This window comes from Rhea americana, unplaced genomic scaffold (assembly GCF_003343005.1).
Source record: "Rhea americana isolate MKP2758 unplaced genomic scaffold, rheAme1 scaffold_37, whole genome shotgun sequence".
Classification (NCBI taxonomy): domain Eukaryota; kingdom Metazoa; phylum Chordata; class Aves; order Rheiformes; family Rheidae; genus Rhea; species Rhea americana.
Genome location: NW_028186501.1, coordinates 738979 through 754522, shown reverse-complemented (window position 1 = coordinate 754522; position 15544 = coordinate 738979). Strand labels below are relative to the sequence as shown.

Here is a 15544-nt window from a genome sequence, read left to right as displayed (position 1 = left end):
TTGGATAGAGCATCTTTAACTGCACTCTTTTATGCTGCTTTGCCTTAGGACAAGTACATGTTAGTCCTTAATTAGTTATTTCAATGGAGTGCTCACTATGTGAGGTCAAGAACAACAACTTTCTCCTCCCTAATCCTTGCTTGTCGCCTTTGGCTGACTTGGCTTACACTTCTGGGACAGAAACCATTGACAAGATCGGCTTTGTTCTGTATGATTTCCATTGTCTTTTCTTTTATTCATATTCCCTTCGGCCTCAAGTTATAGGCAGTTTCTTCCCTGTAAGTTCTCTCCACAATAACAGCAGCACCCAAATATTTGATGCAAGCACTGGTTGAAGAGGCTTCAGGCAAACAGCTGCCACTCATCAAAGGCAGCAGCATTGGTTCTTCAGCATGATTAAAACCAGGAACTTCAGGATATGCTCCATTTTGTGTTAAGGCAGTTACTTCCCTACAGCTCGTGTTCCCTTCCCTTCATCTCCCTCTCTTTTCTCCAGGTGTGTGGCTCTCCATTCCTACATGGCTCATGGACCAGATGAACTGGAGCTGCAGAAAGGAGAAGGGGTCCGTGTCTTTGGGAAATACCATGATGGCTGGCTGCGGGGAATGTCACTTGTCACAGGAAGAGTGGGGATCTTCCCTAGCAATTATGTTGCTCCTCTTTTCAGGTCTGATTTTTCTAACATAAAACAAAAGCATTTGCAGAAGGGACTGGGCTACACATGGGCTATTTGTTCTTCTCATCCTTGTGGTGAGATTACTAAAATGGGCTCTTGACTATTAATTATGACTATTTAATCCTCCACGGGGTGGGATGACCTCTTACAGCTCTCACTCCTTTTTATTTATGTACTGACCAGACTGCATGTACTACATGGGAATCTTTACTGCTGCAAAGAGAAGTCGCGCAGCTGGAGGGATTCACTGCTGCTCCCCTCAGAGATGGCACATGGTCCAGATTATACAGACAGATTAACAGTGCAGCATCGACCTTCATCTGCTTGTTTTAAAACTCATCAGAAGCTTCTCCCAGGACTGTTTAATTCAGCCCAGGAGTTCAAGTAGAAACCTGTAGGTGACACAGTGCAACACGTTTTGTTTAGTTAGTCAGGGAGCCAGGACAAACAGTAGGGCTCGTGTGTGCTCGGCCTTACCTTTATTCATTTTGGATGACTCCAGTCTTTTTTTCTGCCAGAAGGGAAACTACAAGCTGAAGGCTCTTTTAGACTCAAAATCCTGTCTTTAGAACAGGCATTTAAACATTGGAAACTGTTGATCTAACTAAATATATATGCATTAGCAGGATAGAATGGTAATTGAAAATACACGACTTGGGAGAGACAAAAAACGTTTGGGCCCTTAGTTCCCTTGAGAGATACTCAGGTTAGGCAGAGAAATGAGAAAAATGAATTAGAAACATAGTGTTCTGCTTCTACAAATGGAAATTAAGTACAGGTCAAAAAGCTGCTTTTGGGATTATCATTTCATTATTTGAAGCAGAGTTTCTACAGCTGAAAACTCCCTGTGACTGTTGGAGCTCCCCAGGCCCCACCCAGGAAAGGCAGTGTGAGCCCTGCCGGGGAGTTCTGCTCAGAGGAACGGCTGAGACCCGGGGGATGATATCCAAACACACCTACTTGCCTTTCAGAAGAGATCACATCAAAGCACCCAGCACAGCTGGTGGGCTTGTCACTCAGCCTGCTCAGGTTGTGAGTACCAAGGTGGGAGAGAAATTGTTTGGGCTGATTCAAGGAGCAGAGGGATGAAATTACAGCTCTGAAAATGCAGCCTGCATATCAGTTTGACTTCTGATGGTTCAGTGACACAAACACTTCCCAAGGGGAATTACTGCCACCCCCACGTCATTTAACACTGGATCTGGAGGAGGATCAGCCTCTTGCACCACCCTGAGCTGCAGGTTGTCCCAGCCTCAGCTAGCCCTACATCCAAGCATGGGACTAGTCTCGCACCAGCACTAAGAAAAGCTTCCAAGCCTAAAGCACAGTTTACCCCCTTACTCTCCCCGGATTTAAAAACAGGTCAGTGAAACACATTGCCCTGCCTGAAAGGTGAGCAGAGTAACATGGGGCCGATCTCTTAGCTGCCAGACTCTGTGCTTTTGGTTACCTACCTGCAGCTGGAAGCATTTGGTTGTATGTTGTGTACTCTCCATGGCACACACCAAAAGGAAATTGGACTCTGTCCCCAGAAGTCACCATCTGAATCTTTCCTTTTCGCCCTTCTGTGGAAAGGTTGGCTGTGTGTGCTTCTGCTCAGGATTAAACAAACTGTCACATACAATCAGAAAAATAGCACCTGGTATCTTGCCAGCTCCCTCTCTCATGTTTTCTTCCAGTGGGGTTAAAATAATAAATAAATAAGAAAATAAATAAAAACCAATTACCACCAAGGGAAGACCCAGGGGAACTCAGTCTTAGCCTTCTTGAAAGCCTTCTAGTGTCACAGCAGAAATATACCTTAAATTCTGAGATACTCCTGCCACATTTGGTTCCCTCTTGCCATCACTTCTCTTTCCCTGCTTATATTTTCTTCTGCCAAGTCTTTCATTTCAGAATGGAGGTCCCACTGCTGTTTTAATCCCAGCATTGCCTTCTACACGCCCTCCCTGCAATCAAGAGCACTGGTGATTAGTCTTTGTCTCTCCAGCTCATTTCTTCGCAATATCGCCTCTGATAACACGAAGGCCCCACCTCACCAATAAACAAAGCAAGCAAATAACCAAAAGCACAGCTCAGTCACCTTAAATAGCCCCACAAAGTGTTCCAACCATAAGCACTGATTTTGAAGCTGCTATTCCATCATCCTTAGGAAATTTCTTCATAATAAATTGATGCTTCAGTTATTTGATGAATCACTACTCTTATTAAATCATAAATCATTCTTCCACCCCCAAGAAAGGAAAGAAGAGCCAGAGGATTGCCTTTCTCTTCCTTTGCAGAGCTAGCAAAGGGACTTCATCATGGCTCACTGTTCCAAGGAATTTGAGGTTATTTCGCCAGCACATTGATGGGGAAGACTGATGGTCTTTTTGGCAATTTAATGTATTTAGGTGAAAGCATATACATGACCTCTCTAGGGAATAAAGGAGAGGGGAAGGGTAATCCAAAATAGCGGCTATGCAGTAGAGAGTTGCCTAAACAGCAGCTGGGAAGCTACAGCCAGAGAATAAGAAGCACAAATATTGCCTCAGCCTTTTCCTTCCAGACCTGCTCTCTCTATCTCTCTGCATTAGGATGAGAGAAGCCTCTTAAAGCTTCAGCTAAAGGTACCGTCCAGCCTTTTCCTGACCTTGCTCCTTCCATGCAGGAAATGGGGTAGGATACACAAGTTTGCTTTTGCCTCCAAACAAAACCAGTCTAGTTTTGTTGCATAGGATTTTTACAGTCACCCAGAGACAAAATCAAAGAGGAACCATTCAGAGTGTTAATGGCACTTCATGCTCTAATAGTGCCCAAGATGCTCTAAAGCATCTGTGGAAACAGATAGTTCCTATTCTCTTTTGTCTAATAACTGTAGCTTACAGGCAGTAGCATCTACAGTCAGAGAATGACTTTTAACAAAGGAAGCAGGACAAATTCCGGTTTTCCATGATGCAGGGAGCATGTTTGGGCAAGTTTCAAATGGAGGCCTGGCATCTGAAAGTCCTTTTTTGAAATGCCATGAGGTTACTGTAAAGAATTCTAACCGTATTTGAGAAGACTTTCTTAGCAATTGAATGCAGAAAGCCCTTGTTATAATGGAATTAGAAACCTTCACTAGCAATAGAATTTCACCAAACCCCTGATTTGAAGTGCAAAAGTATTTCATAACCATTGAACATGCTCTTGGACAAACCTATTTTCCTTACAAAACTCCAAGACTGAAGGACTTGCAGACTGCATGAATGTCAGCTTATTTTCTTTTCCTTTTCAATCTCCACAAACAGGAAATCTAATCTCCCTGACTCAAAGATGCCTTCCCTGTATGCCTCGTGGACGTTATCGACCTCCTCGCTCTCTTCTCAGGGAAGCATCTCAGAAAACGGCCAAAGACAAAGTAGGCCTTTGAAGCCAACCTTGCTGCCCATGCCTGTGACCTTGCCCGGGAGGAACACAGCTGTGCTGACTGCCTCGGGACAAGCATCATTGCGGCGCGGACGTGGCAGCACCAGAAAGAGTAAGTGCTTAGGAAGGGTCTCCAGGAGAGAGAAGCCATACATGTCCCTCCCAAACTGGGCTGGCTGCCTGCAACTAGAATCCTGAGCCATAAAAAAAATGTTGCATTGCCAGGAGTACTTGCCGCTTTCATGAATGCTCCCTGCCTGTGGCCCGTCTCTGCATTCAGGCTAAATACTACTGGAGAAATGAATAACGACTAGCAATTTCCCCAGGGGCACTGACAGGATCTCATCTCACCCAGGGAGTGAGCTGGACAGAGGCAGGCATCTGGTACTAACATTGCAGGTTTCCCTACAGAAACTGAATGAGCTGCCATCCAGCTGGTGCTCTTCGCCCTTGTGTAGCAGGCTATTGGAAAGGGTCTTTTCCAAAGAGTCATTAAAAGCACAAGGGCTGCAATGTAAAGGACGGGGAGCATTAGTTGTACCAGTTGGCAAGAGGAGTAAACCCCACTTCTGAGTCAGGCACATTGATAAAAATTGTTAAAAAGAGAATTAGTAGACCAATACTTAAATGTTATGTACCTTGGAAGGTACAGTATCTTGCTTGGAAGAAAAAAAAAATCACTGTACTTTCTGTACAAGGAAGTTCCATGTCACAAGTCCAGTTCAGTTCCTTCAGTTGGAATGCATAAATAGATAATTTGGTTATTACGGTGAACTCAAATCTATCTACAACATCCCTTATCAACTGGTTTTACAGAAGCTAAGCTTGCACAGAATACAAGGGAAGGCCGTTGATAGCTTCATGGCTAGTTAGAACATGCAAAACAATGGGTAAGAACAACGATTGCATTTCTAAAGGACAAGGTTACCAGTATGGATCCGAAGAATACTTACTAGAACACATACTGTTCAGTTTACTCACAAATGATCTGGAACCAGGCATGGGGACTAAGAGGCAAAGTTTGCTGCTTGATTCTAGATTGTTCAAAATAAATCTACAGCTGGCTTCGAAGAGCTCCATGGTAATTTCACAATATTAAGCGGCAGGGAGATAAAATGGTAGCTAAAATGTCAATACACAAATATGGGGAGAAATAAGCCCTAATTATGCATATATACGTTAGGCTCTAAATTAGCTTTTATCGTTCTAAAGAAAGGTTTTGGAATTGTCACAATTCATTGGGGCTCCAACTCCATGCTCAGAAGCAATTTTAAAAGGTAATTTAAAATATTAGTAAAGGACTGACAACAAAACAGGAAAAACTTAGCTATAGCACTGTAGGAGTCCTGGTAAATTTGCATCTTGCATACTTAACACATTTTGGTTAACTCAAAAAGAATATAGCAAAATTAGAAAAAGTGTACAGAAGGATGATCAAGAGAATGAAATAATTTCTATTTGAGGAGCAAAATTTTCCATCTTGGAAATATCCAAGATGCAAAAATCATGAATAGCATGAAGGCAAGGCAGGATACATCACAAAAAAAAAAGAAGCAAGAAGCATACAGTAAAATTATGGACTTGAAAGCCTTGATAGCAGAGAGCTAGATGAAAAGAATACTCCATATGTGGTCTATTTTTTGTCCTCCTCATTCCCAAAGAGCCAATACTTGCTTCTCTTGGAGGCAGCATCTCATCTCAGCTGGTCTGATCCCATCCTTCTGTCTCCAGGCTCTGAGCTGCAACTGCAGCAGAGGTGAATTCATCTCCAGAATGCAAAGTCTCTGCTCTTCAGAGCAGCTTGGCCTGTTATTCTGTATCCCAAAATCTGAAAGAATTATAGGTAAAATATAGTGAACACAAATATTGTGGCATTGGATATTACTTCTTACTGTTTATCTTCAGAAGCCATTTTCTGAAGGAAAGTACTTTGCACAGCTTTAATCGTATAAACTTAATGTTCTAATCAGCTGCTTCCTTAAGCAGGAATAGCTGCAGCTCACCAAAGCTATCAACATATTGAGGTGCTAAGTTAATACAAGGCATGTTTATTGCTTTACTTTGGCTCTCAGTACTGCAATAGCAAAGCACAACAGAATTACTCTTAAACTCATTCACAAACACTCAGGGCTGTAGGAAACACCCTCTCAAAGATGGAAAGCAAAGACAGGATGCCTTACAGAATACCTACTGTGAGGCTGGCAGCAGAGCCCAGGGACCTGATACCACTGTTTTTCTCCATCCATGGTTATTCTGGTAATTCCAAATTCTTGACTTGGCACAGACAGACTCTTTGTGAACGTTTATGCAGAGCACAATTAGTTATATTTTTTCCAGTGAGGCTGGCAAGGCTAATTTTCAAATCATACATGCTGCTTTGGAATAAATTTCCAAGTATATTTAAGCAACTAACTGGCATGTTCTTTAATACTTGCAGACAGAGCTGCTGCTAGAGATAGGCAGTGTCACTGGCAGGAAATGAGGCTCATTTGTAAAAGCCATTGTCAGTGTTTAGACTCAAAATTGGATTTATCTTAAAAATTGTTTTACTTTAAAGGACTCATTCCCCTGTGGTGGCTCTGTTTAAAAAGCAAATCTTGTGAACAGCAAGAAACCACAGAAGAAATAAAGCGTGTGACTTCCACTGTTGTTGCCTGAAAAGTAGGTATGAGATGGAACAGCCAAAGTAGGAACAACAAATAGTACCAAACCAAGAGGACTGTTTGGCAGGCTCAGGTGCAAGGACTTGCACTCATGGTTATTACATGTCTGGCAAGAAAACACAGTGGGAGGAGAGCAAGAAGCACCTCTAAACACCATGGGGACTGAGGACACTATCTTACTGGAGGCCTTTAGCACCTCACAAAATCAGCTATTTCCAGATTAGGAATCTGATGAGGCACAGAATTAGCAGGGAACGTGATTTCTGCCCCCGCTTCCCCCAGCAGCAGTACATGCTGGTGGCACAAATACTCACGCATCACCTAACACAGCTACCCACCTCTGCAGCCTCCCTCGCCCCTTTTCTACTGGGCTACTTCTGGTCCTGCCCACACATTGCAGTGCCTTCCATGCAGCAGCCCACTCCTGCACCAGTATATCCTTGCCTTCTCCCATCAGGGACCAGAATCAGCCTGTGGAGTGCTAATGCCATGACTCATTGACTCAAGAGTCAGGCATGAAAATCCAATATTGTCATGCTGTGACAGTGAAACCTAATGTTCAGCATTAATGCATTTCAGTGTTTGGTGTTCTGCAGTGTATTTACTGTCCAGAAGTCAAGGCAAACTCACAGAAATTGAATTTGCCCTACCCAAGACAGGAGAATTAAGAATTTCTTAGCCCTCAGTCATTTAGGGGGACTACTCCACCTCCAGGCAGAGGTCCTCAGAGTACAGCAGCAAGTCAGACAAACAGCGACAGAAGCAAAAGAATATGCAGCAAATTGTAGACACCTGAACAGCTTACCATCGGGCACTTGTAGTTGAGGGAAGCCATGTTCATTCCATCTCTTGTGTGGAATATGATAACACAACTAATCTAGCAGGGAGCAGATTGAGCCATGGTGGTAGCTGTTGCGCCAATATAGAGGGACGGAGGATTTAAGCTTATTAGGCTTGCCAGCTTTCAGCAGAGCAATAGTCTGTTAGGAAAGGGCTATGGAGGCAGGACTCGTTACTGCATGCTCATTCATTGTGCCCCAGCAGTGGGCTGTGGGCAAGCCCCAGGGAGCTCCAGCCCAAGAACAGACAGCGGATCTGACAGCATCCCCTGCAAACAGGGCTGCCAACACAAATATAACTGCTGCTCGTTTCTGCATCATTGCTCCAATATATCATCTTCCCTTTGGGATCTATTGAATTTCTGTTAAATTTCTGTTAACTTTTATCTCCTTCAAACTGATCTTGTTCCCCAGATGGATCCCTGCAGAGGCCTGGGCAGCCAGGAACCCCTATTCATGTTGCTGGCTCCCTCCGGCGTCTTCCTGCCACTGCAGTGCGACCTCAGCAATTCCAGCTTTATCAGCACATCAGCCCTCAGCCGCACAGCATCCCTTCAGGAGCTGGTATAACTGATGTAGGAACAAGGCCAAACTTCTCCCACGATGCTTCACCAGCACTTGTGGTCAGAGGAGGGGAAAGCAGAACTCCTTCTGTATGTAGTTCAGTGATCCTGGATGCCAAAGATCCTCCAGCAAAAAGTGAGACTACTCCAAAGCCACCTGCATCAGCTCCACCATCCATCCTGGTGAAACCAGACACTTCCCGGAACAGCACTGAAAAGGTATGGCCAGAAGCTACCCCTACCTTCGGAATATCCTCAGTCCTTTTGGGACTGACATTCAGTGTCAGCTCAATGTTGACCTAGGTCCAAGTTTCCAGAGGGTTCTGCTCAATTTTACACTAGGTTTTCTTCTGACAGTGAAATAGTGGATTGGTACCTGTATTAAGAAATCAGATTTGTGTTATTGATGAGTCTGCTGTTTGAATTCAACCCTTTGGAGAGGTGAGATGCTGCAAAATCTCTTTCAGCATAATTTGACGTTCAGTCATAACCAAACCTGGAGACTTTTTCTGAGATTTTAAATCAAGCAAGAATCCCACTGAGATTCCCCAAGAGTCCAAGTAGCAAATGAGCAAATGTCTCAGAAATGGGAATATAGACCTTACATTAGACTGGTCTCTACAGAGATTCAACACGTCCCCCCAGCTCCCTTCAGTTGCATACTTCACATCACTTTGGGTGAGCTGTTTGGAATGGAGATTTCTTTTTGCACTAACAACAGAGGTGAAATTTCCAGAATGATTTTATACCATCTGTGAAACTGCCCACGTGACAACTTTCCCTTCCTGTGGCACCCAAAAAGCAAATAGCTCCATGAGTCTCTCAAAGTACAAACAACCTTGGAGCTTCTAGGAAGAACATTAGCTAGAGACAAACCCTTGCATGTGCTCTCAGTGAAGGCACAGCAGGAGAGAGGCCACACTTTCTCCACGTGTTCTTTCCCTTTGTTTTCTTGCACTAATTTGAGTGATAGCTCTTCAGACTGGCTTTCATACGTATTCATAATACCTTGCTGTAATATAGTGATTATGCTACTACACAAAGGTGTGCAATTTCCTGATGTTTTCTTTCACATGCCATAAGCTGCACATCATGTCAGGCAGATGGACATACAGCTTCTCCACAGACATCATCTGTCCCCAAGAGCAAGCCAGTCTTCTGTCCTAGAAGCACAACATCCTGATTCTATAGAGCAGATCAAGCAAAAACTAAGGGTCTTTCTGTTTTCCTGATGTTATTCTGGGTCCTGTTCTCATTGCAGCAAGTGAAAACAGTGAGGTTCCAGAACTACAGCCCCCCGCCATCCAAGAGGCACAGCCTGCAGCCATCCCCAAGCCTGCCGCGTGGCAAAACGGAGCAGGGAGCCGCAGCAGACGCTCTCTTGTCAGAAGCAAACCTGATGGGCCCTGACTTGACAGTGCTGTACTCACCCAGGATCAGCTCCAGTCCTGTGCACCACCGAAGGGTGTCACACCCAAAGACATCATCACTGGACCTTTCTGGCCAGGCAGGACAGTTGACCTTCCCTATCAAAAAGAACTACAGCAGTATTTCTGCAAACTGACAGGTTAATTCCCTCTACTTGCTTTTCCTTCACAAATGTGCTTCTCTCCTGTGTTCTGTGAGGGGTAAGCATCCTTTGGACTCCACACCAGCCTGCCACCTCCACTGCTTTCCCTCTCCCATGGCTAGAGTCAGACACTCTCCATATCCCTGTGCCTCTATGTGCCATGCTGCCAGACACCCTCAGGATCTGCAAGTTTGAGGTTTACAGAGAACTTGGGGAGCTCCTGAGATAGCAGGACAGGACAATGTTGTATTGCATAGGAGAGTTGAGGCACACTTCAAGCTACACCTTCACATCCTGTCAGTGCACCAAATAGCCACACCATGCTGAGCGATGGAGCCCCACTGCCACACAGGTTACTTCAAACACTGCAGAGAAACAGGAAGTTGGGTTTGTGGCATCCACAAAATAGGCATTATTTGGTGTCGTATAAGGCTGCCTGTAAGATAATTGGAGAAGAGTGGGAGAGGGAAGAAAGCGTGCAGGTATCAGAAGTAATTAAACTTGCTTTGATCTCCTGGCTACTACAGGAAAGCTCACTGAGATCAAAACACTGGTTCATTATCTTCCTACTTCTACAAGATAAAGGAACCATAAATCAAAATCAGTCAGTTCCTGACAATGTTCAACTTCCCTTTTGAGGTGTTTTCACTTAATCTTTTTTTGTTAGGGGTTCTTCTGTTTGCTTGCTTGCTTGCTTTCAGTCCATGACTTTTAACTTAGAATACAGTTTAAAAGGTGGTCTGGAGAGGCAAGGGACAAWAGAAAGGAATATGTCATGAGTCATTTAGACTTTGCAGACAGGCGTATTGGATCTTGCTTCTCTTGTTCAGTTGGTTTCCTCTAATTACCTGACAGCTACTTCCTAGTAGTCCATCAGTTCACTTCAGTGCTTCGTTTTCCACCACCCAGCCATTTAGATATTGCTTTTGTAAATATCCTAAATGGAATTTATGGGTCTAAGTCTACATTAAGATGCATGAAACGTTGTCTAAATAATGGTACAGTGAAAGCTGATTTCTGCTTTCTATAGACCATCCTTCTGCCACAACAGCACCAACTCTAGTTTTCATCTGACCTCTATTTCAGACATTATTCTGTGAAACCACCAAAAAATAAGCAGAATTGGAGAGCTGTACCCAGCTATCCAGCTGTGAGTGCTATTTAGCAAACTGGTGCACAACAGGTTTTGTTTTTCACACTTGGTTTTTATTGGTGGTTTAGAGACCACCAATTCCCATTCTAGCCACAACAAACAAACATTAGATCTCCTAACAGCAGCAGTTGTGCTTCTTCCAGAACTGCTGTAAAATAACATTAGTTAATTGCATACAAAACCCAGGAAATAAACTCTACCGGTCAATGGAAACTCTGAGGCACTGGCACAGCCTTAGATAAGGAAGTTTTCTTTTGGAATTAAGCAAATAGAATAGATAAAGACATTTACTACCCTACAGCACTAATTCTTTCACCCTTTCAGACTATTTTTATTTTGGTGAAGCTGGCTTCTGCCTGACCCCAAAAAAGGGATTTTTCAATAGCACAGAAACAAGTGGTAAATTGTGTTCTTCATGTTGAGCTATCTGTCACTATTTAAGCTACTGAAGAAAGATTCTGTGAAATTAAAAATATGCACTTTGCCCAGCCATAAGAAATGGTGTAAGTTGCAAATAAAAGGATAAACATGGCTCTCAGCAATGCCACTCCAATGACAATCAAGCGTTTCAGACAAAATATGCTTGTTCTTTGCTAAAGATTCCTCTCATTCCCTTAAAACTAAACTAGAAAGCCTCATAAACTGGCTCTATAACCAGGAACAACTTCACTTCTCCCAAACACATTCAGATTTCCAGATGAGCTCATTTTGTAATTTATAGTGTTAGTGTGGAGGCAAAGGAAGGGGTGCCTGCTCACGCCTGGCTCCAGATGATCATTTACTGCATGCTAATGATAGGCTAGATTGCTTGGTGTGACCTAATCTGTAATCTACTGAAGAAGTAACTAATGGATTTCAACAGCTGACCTCCCAGGAGACTCATCGAAGACAGTGGCATGGGAGGTTGAAGCTAAACATGAGAATTAATTATGCACATGCTGTTAAAGAAGAGGGAACAATAGAAAATGTGAAGCAGAGTTGAATGTAGAGAAGAGAGAGTACATGTAGAGAAGTAAGGGGAACTTTTGTATTTTACTGCCTCAAAAAACAAAAACAAAAAAAAAACTCATTTCATAACAACATGATAGTCAAATTCTAATGCAACTGCCTTGATGATACCATTTGCTGAGCCAAAGCTGAAGCTGCTGTGAACCATATCTGGCCACAATGCCAACAGCAGCGATTAGCACACCATAAGCCTTGCACCGAGCTCCAACTAGCTGCCTGCTTTCACCAAAGCTCTGAGGGGAAGGTGGGAAACGCCTTTTGGGATGCTGTCCTCCCTTTGGGCCATGGCTGTCTAAAACACCAAGCAGCTCCCTGCAGGAATCACTTCAGGACATCTGTGCAGAGCCTCCCCTTAAGCCCTAGTTAGAGGCTGTGTCCTCCAGAGCTGAAGACCACCCCAGCTCCTCAGGTGTGAGCCAGGACTGGGGTAAGGTGGAACATGGCTATATTGAGACTGAACTTTATATACTGCTGGGGAGGGTAGGGAACCAGTGTGTTTTGCTTGCAGGAGCACAACCTGTTCCTGAACCTGGATGAACAGACCGACTCTCTGCATACATATTGTGGCTGATACCATTTTCTGAACTTTTACATTTTAAAAAGAGTAAGCAAGTTTGAACCAAACAGTTCCAACAAGAGCTCAGTATCCCTTAAGAGCTAGGAATGAGATGATGAACAGGGAAGCAGTGAAGATAAAAGATCTTCACTTGTTATTAGCAATGAACCCTGCCCTGGCTAGATCCTGGTGCCTGTTTCCATCAGGACCTCAAAGAGAGTATTACTTGAGACCAGAGGAGAACACAGCAATAATTTCTGGAGCTCAGGGCGGGGGGGAAGTTCAGTGCAATCTGTATGCACTGTGTGTACCCTTTAAATAGGTATTTAAAGATGAGGGGGGAAAAGGAAACAACATACTGTAATTCACTGGGGCTTAGACAGAAACATATGTTTCTGTCAAGTCACTTCGTAAATTTAATCTACTTGTGGGGCAGATTTCCCCACACAAGGCAGGCATGTTAGGCAAGGCAATGATGAAGACTTTGAAGTTCAGTCTGGGGCTGCAAAATGAAGTGCTTAGGAACCAATCTATAGAACTGACTGCAGCTCAATGTCTCATGCCTCAGTCCAGCCACCCAAGCCCACATACCACAAAATGTGCACAGCAACATCTTCTGTAGCTTCTTTTGTCAGATGCACTAAGCCTCAATGGACACCAGGAGCACCAGCAAAAATCTAAAGGTGCTCAGCATGCCTGAAGACATAATAAACCATAAAGTCTTTCTGCATGTCTGAGCTCACAATTGCCAGATCCAGCTCATATTGTTAATTTTAAATATTGCTTTTCATGGAATGAAACAAACCTCTCATCCTCTTGCATCAGGATAAGCAGCAATAAGGTTTTGTGGTGCCCATGCACATAGAGAAACTTGTAAAACTGTTCAGCCATTACATAGTACTGAAGACTTGACACAAAGACACCAAAAAGCACCACAGGTCTCTTCTGGTTTTAGCCCTTTACCCAGTGCATTATGACAATGAGCAACAGCATCAGGATGATCAGGAAAGAAAAACACTTACACATGCGCGCGCACACACATTTGGTCATGAGCTATGACAGGGAAATACTGACAGTGAAATTAGCACTTTGGTAAAATAGCAAGAAGCTATTTTGGGATAGATCTCTCATTTTTTTTCACAGAATATTTCAGTGCTTTGATGCTATGGTGATAAGTACCCTAAATATATCCAAAATATAGAGAGAGACAGAGCTCCAAATAGGACATATTAAAGCAACAGATCTAGTGAGCATCTTATTTCCATTGTTCAGTCCCTCCTAGCTGCAAAGACACCTGCCCAGTTGTTTAATACTGCAGCGCACTATGCAAAATGGTTGAAGTATTTTCTAGCCTTCTCTCCTTGCTCACCTGGCAACACCTAGGAGCAAGAAAAAGGGACTAAAATTCAGCTCTTATCCAAATATAAACACCAAAATGCCAGAAAAGTGGTTCTTGACTATGAAATGAAGCCAATCACGTCAGGTAAAACATCAACTGGATTTGCAGTAGAACAGTTTTCTAATTGCATCAGGACAAAAATAACCTTGTTGCAAAACAATTACCCTAATCACCTTTATTCTGCAAGCAGAACATCCATGCAGGGAGTTCTTCTAGCATAAACACACACAGCATTTCTGTAGTTCAGCTGTTCTGCTCTGCCCGTCATGAGCAACAGCTGACCTGGACCCCCATTCACATCTGGCTGCTCTCATGCAATGCTTTCTCTCCCCCTCTTTCCTTTCCTCTCCCTCTTCCCGTCCCCCTTTTTATAGGCAGCAATGAAAAGAGAGACATCACATGTTGGAAGGAGGCTGGTAGCTTTACACGGAGGTGGGCAAGCTCCTCAAGGGTTTCTGTTCTTTTTCTATGTATTTTTAAACTACCCTCCTCTCTTCTCTTCCCCCAGACTCTCTTTTTCCCAATTTCCCCAGAGAAGAGAGGTTAGACATCAGTATTGTGACCCTATTCTGTCATTCCTGAGGTAGCCAGAAAGGGGCAAAATAATCCCCGCCCTCCCTGGGAACATGTCATCTCTGTAGCTCTGCACAGACTTGATGGTCTAGAGGCCACTCTGGCCCTGCTTGCTAGATTGCTAAGTCTGCAGTCTGCTGCTTAAGCCACAAATTATCACATGAAGTACAGAGTGCAAAGAAGATAACACTGGGAGAGGCAAAATACAATTGCAGATATACCGCAGTATAATGTATTTCTATAATGAAAATATACTCTTATCTGCCTTCCAAGCTGAATGTAAAAGATGACTGATCACAGAGGCTCTAACCATCCATAGAGCCCAGGAGTGCAGAGCACAGGAGTGGAGCCCAGGAAAAGCAAATAAAGTAGTGCACTGGTATGGGGGTGGGGGACTATTAATGAACCTCTCTCAGTTCTTGAATAGGTCTTTTCCATCTGCTCATTTTTTAAGATTAGTTAATGAATTGGAAGCTCAATTAGATCATTCATCAGTGCTTCCTTAATTGCCTGCCTAGCCTTGTAGGAACCTGGATATTCTTCAGTAACTAACCTAACAAACAAGGCAGAAGTATGAAAGTGTAACATATTTAACAAATTCTTTCCACATATTTCATGCAGAGAATGCATCTGTACCTAGCCAGAAGCAACTGATCTCTGACACAGAGGGAGAATCAGAGCTGCTCACAATCCATTCAACAACTGGACAGTCTGGGCCCAAAATGATCTCTGCCACCCTTTGCCATGGGAGAGGCAATAGTCAATATATTCAAATATTTAATATCTACAAATAACCGTAATACTCTGTCTCAGAAGAGAATTCTGCAAGGCTACTTCAGCTGGAACCTAGCTTTTATACTGCTAACAGTCTCTGTTCTCCTGCAAGCTCAAGAACTGAGGCTTTGCACACTAGGATTACACTGCTGTCGCACAAGCACTGCCACCTCGAAACACTCCAAACCACTGAGTGCTCCACGGGCAGCTTGACAGCAATGAAATTAACTCTACTGGCTTGTGGTTTTGTCTTCCAGTTGCTGAGCTTTTGAGAATTATCTTTTCAAGCGTTTCCACATACACACACAGGCACAAGGGCTGCTTTTCTTAAAAAAATGGAAGTCAAGAGCTTTTTGTTGTTGTTGTTTTTTATATGATCACGT

General features: G+C 43.5%; 1 protein-coding gene across 3 annotated transcripts in view; it reads left to right on the top strand.

Moving 5' to 3' along the window:
* SH3RF2 (SH3 domain containing ring finger 2) overlaps positions 1-9692 on the top strand; it is a 47801-nt gene extending 38109 nt beyond the window's left edge. For 2 of the 3 annotated variants that reach the window (XM_085312715.1, XM_085312716.1), the window contains 4 exons: positions 497-667; positions 3946-4175; positions 7980-8347; positions 9390-9692. In XM_085312715.1, coding sequence (XP_085168841.1) covers positions 497-667; positions 3946-4175; positions 7980-8347; positions 9390-9692 — 1072 coding nt within the window. The remainder of the gene's footprint in view (positions 1-496; positions 668-3945; positions 4176-7979; positions 8348-9389) is intronic. The other variant, XM_085312717.1, reaches the window with a different exon arrangement.
* The last annotated feature ends 5852 nt before the right edge of the window (positions 9693-15544 follow it).